Genomic DNA, 10,609 nt, shown 5'->3' with positions numbered 1-10,609 from the left:
CCCCCCACCCACCCCTCTCTGTCTCTCTCTCTCCATCTGTTACAGATAAAAACAAATCTACAACAGAAAAAAATTCATTGGAATAGAGAAAGAGAGAGAGAGACAGAAAAAAAGGTAACAGGACTCTGCGGACAGACTCCAGACAATGAGACAAGTTATAAAGACATTGTTTCAAGGTTCTGTGAGAAACTCTCTGCTTTGGGTGTCCAGTCTGACCCGGGCACAGAGAGCGAGCGAAAGAGAGAGAGAGCCGTCAAACTGCAGAATACAACTCTCTGCTCGTTCCGATTTACGCTGAAATGCTGAGATGTGCACATCAATGCTGGGTCTGATTGTTAGTGGGCGGGAGAGAGAGAGAGGCGGGGGAAGGGGGAGTAAAAGTGTAAGACTAATATTGTTTGAATTCCCTCCCGCGCCCCCTATTTTAGGACTTCAATCTGATTTGTTTTAAAATGTGTGTTTTTTTTTATACAGTATAAATATATATATAATAAAGCTTTGTTCTTGATGTCCAGCCTGACGTTTCCCAATGGCCCTACTATTCCGTGTTTGTGTGTCCTTTGCTAACAGTAGCCTCCCCTCCAGCTCGAGGCAGCTCACAATTGTCTGCTCTGGAAAGGTTGATTAATTAAAAAGGAATGATTCATAAGAAGAGCGAGCGTTCCTGAGCCGGGTGGGTCCGCAGTACTGCAGGGCACTCACTGCTGAGCACAGCACAGTACAGCCTGGCACATCGGCAGGACCTGGAAGGACAGGGAATCCTCCCACTCAGCTCCTGTTAACCCTGCAGCCAAAGCCCTACCTAACGGGTAGGGTAGTCCCAACTGGACAAGCGTTCCAGGAAGCACTGCGCTGGAGCGTCAGCCTGGACTGAACTCAAAGCCCCCTCCCCTTGACGTGGGTCTCGAACCATGAGACTCAGACGCAGGAGACGGTCAGGCCAACCCCTCCGCTTGGTTTATGTGGAACAAATAACACTGTGGTTTGTGAGTGCGATAAAATGCAGCTTTTTTTTATATACTTAAAAGAATTCAAGGAATACAATTCTTTACAAGTGTCAGTCAGCTTTGTTTTGAGGGGGAATTATTTTTATATTTTGTGAAATGAATTGTTAAAATTACTTTTTTGCCAAATTCTCAGTTTGCAGTTCTGTTTGGGATTGTGTCAGACTTTTATTTGTGTTGTCTCTGATGGTAATATTAATATTAATTCAGTGAACTCCCGATAGCTGGACCCTGGCTTAACTTGTCACTACCCACTTAAGCCACCGTGTTGTCAGTATCCCGGCCACGTTTATTTATGTATTTATACATGTGCCTAACTCGCTCACTCACACTCCTGATAACTGGTCACTGAGCTTTTCCCTCAGTGAGTGACAAGTAATCGGGAGTTTATAGTAACAACAATAATCCTTGCATTATACACTGCGTCTTTCATGTCAGGAGGACGTCTCAAAGCACTTTCACAGGAATCTGGATGAATCTTTACTGTTACGTTTTGTTAAACACAACTTTGGGCTCTAGATTAACTGGTTCTAGATTCACTCTGGTTGCTCCGTGTTCTAGAGTATTCCAGACACTTGTTCCGAGGCTGAGTTTCCTGGACATTCCCAGCCAGATTCTGGTTAGACACGCACTGCGGAAACGGAGGAAGTGTAGAGCAGTTTCTGGCAAACGGGCAGAGAATGAACGGGTAACTCACAGAGTGGCATCTCACAGCTTCCCTTGTGTTGAGGGACTCTTCCCTCCCTCTCCGTTTGTCTGACCTGCAGTATCAACACAAGGGGGTTTGCTGCAGTGAGAGAGAGACAGAGGAGAGAGACAGAGCGTAAAATACTGCTTAAGAATATCGCAGTTCTCTTGTCTGTTTGTCTCAGACATTTCCTTTGTTGGGGGTGGGAAGGGGGTGGAGGGGAGAATGTGTTTTTAATGCTTAAGAAATAACATGCGTCCCTGAAACGGCACCTGTAATTCCGATATGAAGTGGGGGACGGGTGTTTGGTTAAATAAACCCACTCCTCTCCATCTTGTGGCTGCGTCCATTAACTGTAAATGAAGCAATGTCATACTCCACTCTGGTGCTATCCCTATCGGCAAATGTAAATTCACAACAGGAATCAGTGTAAAACATTTTCATACGTCGTGTAAAAAAAAAACCTGGGTTTCTAATTCTGATTTCTGTTGTAATATTAATAATCCTTCCATTTGGTATCGCGTCTTTCATGTCTGTCAGGATAGTGGACCCGAGTCTGTACTGTTCTGGAGAGGGTGCGGAATCCTTGCATGTGGCTGAACATTGTATATTGAAATGATTTCTTTTCTGCACAGAAGCAGGAGTGAACCCCGTCTGTTTTTTTAATAAATCCAGCCAATTGGTATGTAACAATGTGATATTCCATATTTATCTAATAAATGTGCTTCACAGAAGCCGCTACATGGGAGTGTCTTTCTTTCAATCATCAAATATAGGGATTATTATTTGTAAGTGAAATTTTAAAAAAATAAAAACGCGGACCACGCTGGGGGTTTATTTCCGGTGCCTTTTATTTCCCCCAAAACATTCAAATTGTTAATAACAAACAATAATCCTCACATTTGATGCAACGTCGTTGAGACGTCTCAACAATGCTTCACAGGACATACTGTAAAGTGGAGTGACTGGTGTGAGTGTGTGAGAGTGACTGAGGGAGGGAGTGAGGGAGGGGTGGGAGGGAGGGAGTGTGACTGTGGGAGGGAGGGGTGGGAGGGAGGGAGTGTGAGAGTGACTGAGGGAGAGTACGAGGGGGGAGGGAAAGTGGGAGGGAGTGTGAGAGTGACTGAAGGTGGAGTGTGGGAGGGAGGAGTGTGAGGGAGGGAGAGTGTGGGAGTGACTGAGGGAGGGAGCGTGAGGGAGGGAGGGGTGAGGGAGGGAGGGAGGGGTGAGGGAGGGAGGGAGGGGTGGCAGAGAGGGAGGGAGGGAGGGGTGAGGGGGGAGGGAGGGGTGGCAGAGAGGGAGGGGTGAGGGAGGGAGGGAGGGGTGAGGGGGAGGGAGGGAGGGAGGGGTGAGGGAGGGAGGGAGGGGTGGCAGAGAGGGAGGGAGGGAGGGGTGAGGGGGGAGGGAGGGGTGGCAGAGAGGGAGGGGTGAGGGAGGGAGGGAGGGAGGGGTGAGGGGGAGGGAGGGAGGGGAGGGGTGAGGGAGGGAGGGGTGAGGGAGGGAGGGGTGAGGGGGAGGGAGGGGTGGCAGAGGGAGGGGGGAGGGAGGGAAGGGGGTGGCAGAGGGAAGGGGAGGCGCTGCTGTGTAATTGCTGTGTAATATCCTGTCTCTCTCTCTTCCTCCCTTTCTCTCTCACACTCTGCCTCTCTGCCTCTCTCTCTCTCACTCCCTCTCTCACACTCCCTCTCTCCCGCAGCCTCACGATGGCGGAACAGGTTGTGAACCCGCGAGTGTTTCTGGACATCGCTATGGATGGGGTGAAGGTGGGAAGGATCGTCATTGAGGTCAGTGTTCGGGAAAGAAACAATGAGAATCACCCGAGACGACCACTGCCCTCTCTCCCTCTCTCCTTCCCTCCATCTCTCCCTCCCTCCCTCCCTCTCTCTCCCTCCCTCTCCTCTCCCTCTCCTTCCCTCCATCCCTCCTTCCCTCTCTCCTCTCCCTCTCTCCTTCCCTCCCTCCCTCCCTCTCTCTCTCCCTCCCTCTCCTCTCCCTCTCCTTCCCTCCATCTCTCCCTCTCTCCTTCCCTCCATCCCTCTCCCTCTCTCCTCTCCTCTCCCTCTCTCCTTCCCTCCATCCCTCTCCCTCTCTCCTTCCCTCCCTCCCTCCCTCTCCCTCTCCTCTCCCTCTCCTTCCCTCCATCTCTCCCTCCCTCTCCTCTCCCTCTCCTTCCCTCCATCTCTCTCCCTCCCTCTCCCTCTCCTTCCCTCCCTCTCTCTCCTTCCCTCCCTCTCTCTCCCCTCTCCATCTCTCTCCCTCTCTCCTTCCCTCCCTCTCCCTTTCCCTCCCTCTCTCCCTCCCCCTCTCCTCTCTATCTCCCTCTCGCTTCTTCTCTCCATCTCCCGCTCTCCCTCCCACTCCTCCCCCTCTCTGGGGGATGTTATCCGCCTTTATTTTATTTTTTAAATTAATTTTAATTGAACTAAAAGCCTTTTCAGAGAGAGGGAAGGAAGGAGAGAGAGAGGGAAGGAAAGAGTGAGTGAGGAGGGAGGGAGGGAGAGAGGGAAGGAGAGAGAGAGAGAGGGAGGGAGAGAGCGTGTCTGCCATGTGCCATGTAACAATCTGGGGTTTGTGTCTCAGTAACACTCTGAGCCTTTAACACAACAATAATATAATATAATGTATAATATAAACCTCGCAGTTGGTTTTTGTCTCGTCAAACATTTCACAGAATATACCGTAAAGTGTAGTGACTGTATTTTTTTTTGCGGGCGCAACGCGGCAGCCAATTGCGCTCAGTAATGCCCCACAAACCGCTGCGGGACTGAGTGACCGAATTATTTTTTTTTAAATGGTTTTATTTTAATTGAGAGTGGTGTAAGAATCTGAGGTTTGTAAACGAGGTGCGTGACGATCTGCGGCTCAGTGATGCAGGAATATTGTTGCTGTTGTTGTTGTTGTAACGGAGTCGAATGATTATTATTTTTCCAATTATTGTAACCGAGTCTCCAAAGCCATGTTAGGATTGATACGGTTTCTCTGCACCGCCAGTGGTCGCTTAGCCCAGTTCCCACCGTTTGAGTCGCGCCTTTTTCTTGAGACTTGGCTTTTTTTATTCAAACGAATTGGCACAAATTTTCTTTTGGGGTTAAAAACAATTCAGTTGTTTTACCCCGAACTAAACGCCTCTTTTCTCTCTTGTTTTCAGCTGAGGAAGGATGTGGTCCCAAAGACTGCAGGTGAGACAGAGAGAGACCGACACACACACACACACACACACATACGTACATACACGGAGGGAGGGAGGGAGGGAGATGGTTGTGGATGATGGCTGCAGTTTGGAGACTATTGGCGCCGGCGGTGAATAGTTAGAAAATGGCCGTGTTTTTGAGCCTCTGTTGTATGGGTGGTTCTGCCTTTTTCCGGATAGTTAGTGGGCGGGTTAGTGAGCGAGCGAGCGAGCTTTGCTGTGGCTGAACACAGCCCCGAGCCCCCTCCTCCTCCTCCCTCCGTCCCTCCCCCCCCCCCCCCCCCGCCCATGGAGAGGTTTTCCTGAATCATCCAACATCCGAGAATTGCACAAAGATGACATTTTGAATTTGTCAGGGAACGAGCCTTCCTTTCGCAGATTTTTCGATCGTTCTTAACAATAATAACCCTGGCCTTTGATACAGAGCCTTATCACATCATTGAGACGTTGCAAAACCTTTCACAGAATATACTGTAATAATAATAGTGTAGTGTGTGTGTACTGTGTAGTGACTGTATTTTGTGGGCGAAACTCAGCAGCCAATTGCACACAGCAGCGTCCCCACAAACAGTTGTGGATTCTGTGACCAATTTTTTTTTGAGGGACTATTACTCTCAGAAATCGATCAACCAATTGACGAACAATTGGGTTCCTTCTGATCCCTTGCTGATCTGTACCTCAACTCCAATTACCCGCCTTTGCCCCGTATCCATTGATTCCCTGAGCCACCAAATAAAAATATGTGTGAAGTAAGGAACTTGTCTTAAGGTTTTGCCCAGACCCGCACGGGAATCGAGGCGAAGTGAGCGCTCTAATCACTGAGCAACAAGACTGCGCTTGCGCGGGCGCCAAACCAGTCTGAGCTGTTGACTGTTTGTGTCTCACAGAAAACTTCCGTGCCCTGTGCACTGGAGAGAAGGGCTTCGGTTACAAAGGATCCGTGTTCCACCGAGTAATCCCTAAATTTATGTGCCAGGTAAGACCTCGCTCCCGGCTAGAACTTTACGCCCCTCGGCAGCTTGCACACTATACACACCCACAGACTATATACATACACACTGCACATCTTATACACACACACACTATACATATGCACATACCCTCTGGATTAAGTGTCTGGTTAGAATTACATGGAAATAATAAAAATTAATAATGATCATTCTTGCATATTTGATACCGCGCATTTTCAGGTCTCAAAGTGCTTCATGGGATACACTGTGAAGTGTAGTGACTGTGTTTTGTGGGCGAAACGCACCAGCTAATTGCGCACAGCAGCGTCCGACAGACAGATGTGGATTGAGTGACCACCTTTTTTTTGAGGGTTATTACTGGCACTGACTCACCAACTACAGAGGGTTAGGAAGAGACACAGCAGATTGTTCTAACCCTCGTTAACGTGTAGTCTGATGTGTGTGATCTGTGCACAGGGAGGAGACTTCACCAGGGGCGATGGCACTGGAGGCAAGTCTATCTATGGGACCAAGTTTGGAGATGAGAACTTCAAGCTTACGCATGATGGGCCAGGTAAGTGTGAAGCTCCCCACATTGTGGCTTCATAAACCGACCGATCTCTGCCGATACAGTCGTCAAGACAACAATAACCTGATGTCACTGTCTGGCCAAGCTTTCCCGCTGCTTGTCCAGCGAGAACCACCCTCCCCGTTAGGGCTTTGGCTGTGGGGTTCACGGGAGCTGAGGGGGAGGATTCCCTGCCCCTAGTGACTGGTCGGCCCTTCCAGGTTCTGCTAATGAGCCAGGCCGGGCTGTGCTGCCATCAGCAGTGAGTACCGTCATCAGAGACCGTCACAGAGAGGGGGTCTCCATTCATATATTCCATCTCCTCCGCTGCCCCCCCACACACACACACACACACACACATACACAGGGAAGATCGATGGTCCTTATTTCCCAGCTCACTTCACGAGCGGCAGCCTCTTGGAAGCGCTTAACAGCTTGATACCGAGCCAGGGAGAGAGGGGGGTGACTGGCGGGCAGAGGGCTGGGAGTTTGGCTGAAAACACGGCCACTAACGGTGGAGTCGAGGGGTCGAGAGACACGCAGAGAAGGGCGGCTGGAGGAGAGGAGAGACGTTCCATTTGTGTTGACACTGACTTTTGTTGGGATTAAACCTCAAACCCCATCAACCCATTCAAATGGATTTTATATCTGTTCCCCTGTCAGGTACCATGTCCATGGCCAACGCTGGCAGAAACACAAACGGCTCACAGTTCTTCATCTGTACCGAGAAGACCACCTGGTGAGTGCATCTCATTCACCCTCCAATATCTGAAATGGTCTGGTTGAGCTGCCCGACTGACAGACACACTGTGCCGCAGGTTGGGGAGAGCCAATGCTTGGGGGTGGGGGGGGAACCCAGAGTGTGCGTTGGGGGTAACCGCTGAAGTCTAACCAGCTAAACCCACATAGCTTGGCCATCGAGAGAGAGAGCGAGCGAGCGCTGTCTGGCCAAGCTTTCCCACTGCTTGTCCAGCGAGGACCACCCTCCCCATTAGTTAGGGCTTTGGCTGTGGGGTTAACAGGAGCTGAGGGGAGGATTCCCGGCCCCCAGTGACTGGTCGGCCCTTCCAGGTCCTGCCCATGAGCCAGGCCGGGCTGTGCTGCCGTCAGCAGTGAGTACCCTGGGATACTGTGGCCCCTCCTGGCTCAGGAATCGGGGAGGTCACAGTGGGTGCTGTGCTGTGGGGGAGATGCCGTTCATCCAAAGGAGGTACCCCAACAACGCAGCACTCCCCCAGCTCTGCCCACTTCACAGCTGTTTGTGGGATGTAGTTGTGTGTGTATTGGCTTCTGCGTTCGCCCACAAAATACACACACGGTCACTACGGTTGATAGTGAATCGTGTGATTCATGTGGCGTGAAAGGTGTTTCAGAGGATTCGCTGTGAGGTGTAGTGACTGTTTTTGTTATCAAACGCAGCCGCCAACTTTGGGTGTATTGATGGCAAGGGTTGGGTGGGGGGTTGGGTGTGTTACGGTTGGAGGGGGTTGTGGGGGTTTGTTGCTGTTGGTATATATTAAAGTTCCCTTCCCCGGTTTCAGGTTGGATGGGAAACACGTTGTTTTCGGGAAAGTTGTTGAGGGCTACAGTGTGGTGGAGAAGATGGAGAAGAAGGGAGTGCGAACGGCACCACAAGCAGCGAAATTAAAATCATCGACAGTGGGGAATTATAATAAGACGTAAAGTGTTTCCGCGGGGAGTTGAGCTGTAAACCCTCACCTGCTTCCCCCCCCCCCCACACCCCCCACACCCCCCCCCTCACCGGTGAGAATTATCGTTTGAGCTGAAGATATTGAGAAAACGTTGAATAAAAATAACAATTCTGACCGTTTGCGCCGGTTATGTTTTCTGTCGCCCCGTTTAACCCTTTCATAAACTCCCATTGAATCCTCTTCCCCCCCCCCAATAAAATTGGTCTTTCACTTTTTGCAACTGTCGGGGGGTGGGGGGGCGCTGCTGTGTGCAATTGGCTGCCGCGTTTTGCACACAAAATACAGTCACTACACCGACGTTGAGATGCTCTGACACGAGGGGCAACAAACATGGGGTAAATATCACTGTAATGGTGGGGGCCGCGGGGGGGGGACAGGGAACATCACAGAGACTTTGCCTGCACCGCCCCCCCCCACTGCCCCTCCCTCCCCCCCCACTGCCCCCCCCCCCCACTCCCGCCATTTTGCCGGGCACCACATGTTGGTGACTGTGACCATCGCGGCCGCGAGGCGGCGCTGCTGCGCCCCCGGGGGGCGGGGCATACGATTCGACGCCCCATTGGTCCCCGCGCCCTCGGCAGCTGATTGGTGCGGCTCTGACGTCAATCACTCCGGACCTCGAGACAACTTCCCCTTCAACTCCTGAACACAGAGCCAAAGGCTTCAGATGGTGGAGTTTGGCCGAGAATCGGAGAGTGTCTGAGAGCGGAGGGTGTGGGGGGGGTCGGGGGGTGTGGGGGGGAATGGAGCAGAAACCCAGTAACTGCACAGTATCTGAATTCAGTGATTTTGTTGTTGTTGTTGTTGGTGGTGATGATGATGATGGTGGTGGTGATGATGATGATGGTGGTGGTGATGATGATGGTGGTGGTGATGATGGTGGTGGTGATGATGATGGTGGTGGTGATGATGATGGTGGTGGTGATGATGATGATGGTGGTGATGATGATGGTGGTGGTGATGATGATGATGGTGGTGGTGATGATGATGATGGTGGTGGTGATGATGATGATGGTGGTGATGATGGTGGTGGTGGTGATGATGATGGTGGTGGTGGTGATGATGATGGTGGTGGTGGTGGTGATGATGATGATGGTGGTGGTGGTGGATGATGATGATGGTGGTGGTGATGATGATGGTGGTGGTGGTGGTGATGATGATGATGATGATGATGATGATGATGATGATGATGGTGGTGATGATTGATTGCAGGTGAAGGTGAGAGTTGATGTGAATACAAGGACTGCAATGCTGGGCACTCGCCACCAGGGGGCGGTTATGCTCCACACTCGGGGACTCTCAGCCCTTCCTGTTGCTGTTGGGCAGCAGTTTCGCCCTTCGGGGGAGGGATGGCGACTGATGTCTTCGGCTGTCGCATTGGGCTGTGGAGCCTCTATGGAGACTACTGGTCTCTATCCTGACTCAGAAGCCTAGAGACCTTTAGATAAAGGTCATTCGCCCACAACGTACCCTCCTGGGACATCCTCCTGACGTGAAAGGCAAAGGCAAATGTAATTTGTTGTTGTTGCCGCCGCCTTCGGTCTTCCCTTCTCCCCCAAACCCATTGGCTTCCAAACCCCAGCTCATGGCCAAACCCTTAACTGTCCAGTGCGTTGGGACGTCCTCCTGACGTGAACGGCGATGTGTAAATGTAATTTATTATAAAAGAATGAGGTGAAATGTTTTTTTTGTCAGCTCTGCTCGGGCCTGACTAGTGTGGAAGCTCATCACCGCGCTTCAGAATATCCAAAGCTAAAGTCACATGGAAGTCCCTCTGACCCTGGACTGCAATGTGCTCTGCCCTGGGGGCTTTACCTAATACACATCAACTGCAGCCGGTAAGAGGCAATGCCTGCGGACTGCAGGGTTTGGAAGTGGACACAAGGTTTGTTTTTTGAGGAGGGGTCAGAGCAGGTTACCCACATTACAGAGCAGCATTGTCACAGACTGGGATTAAAGGTGGACCACAGATCTGTAAAGGGATGGGAGCGGGAAAGAGAGATTTTACTAACTTTCTTTGAATCTTCAGCTCTTTCTAGTTTCAGCTGAGCAGTGAGATGGGTATCAATAGAAACCCTTCAACCCAAGAAAAATTAATGACTTGAGACTATGTAATGACTATTGAAACGCGGCAGCCAATTTGTGCAAAGCAACGTCCCACAATCAGCCATGAAGCCCATGACCAATTTTATGTGGAATCCTGTAGCTCAGTGGTTAGAGCACTCTTGCAAGTGAGAGACCTGAGTTCAATTCCAGGCAGAGGGCCAAACCTTGGGCAAGTTTCCTTACTCCACACAGAGCCTAATAATAATCCCTCCAAAACATAACAATAATAAATTGATCATTTTCAATCCATGACTGTTTGTGGGACATTGCTGTGCGCAATTGGCTGCTGCGTTTCGCCCACAAATATACAGTCAATTCACTTTACAGTATATTCTGTGAAGAGCTTTGGGACGTCCTCCCGACGTGAAAAGTGCTATATCAAATGCAAGAA

At 50.6% G+C, this 10,609-nt stretch overlaps 1 protein-coding gene across 1 annotated transcript; it reads left to right on the top strand.

The window, feature by feature from the left end:
• The first annotated feature begins 3,305 nt into the window (after window positions 1–3,305).
• Window positions 3,306–8,222, top strand: LOC103187815 (peptidyl-prolyl cis-trans isomerase-like). Its single transcript, NM_001292469.1, is given in 7 exon segments — window positions 3,306–3,476; window positions 4,841–4,871; window positions 5,770–5,858; window positions 6,310–6,406; window positions 7,064–7,139; window positions 7,942–8,014; window positions 8,017–8,222. Coding segments are annotated over 7 exon segments (459 nt in total). The 5' UTR covers window positions 3,306–3,440; the 3' UTR covers window positions 8,074–8,222.
• Window positions 8,223–10,609: the final 2,387 nt, after the last annotated feature.

This window comes from Callorhinchus milii, unplaced genomic scaffold, assembly GCF_018977255.1.
Source record: "Callorhinchus milii isolate IMCB2004 unplaced genomic scaffold, IMCB_Cmil_1.0 Scaffold28, whole genome shotgun sequence".
Lineage (NCBI taxonomy): Eukaryota > Metazoa > Chordata > Chondrichthyes > Chimaeriformes > Callorhinchidae > Callorhinchus > Callorhinchus milii.
This window is presented reverse-complemented; position numbering and strand designations above follow the sequence as displayed.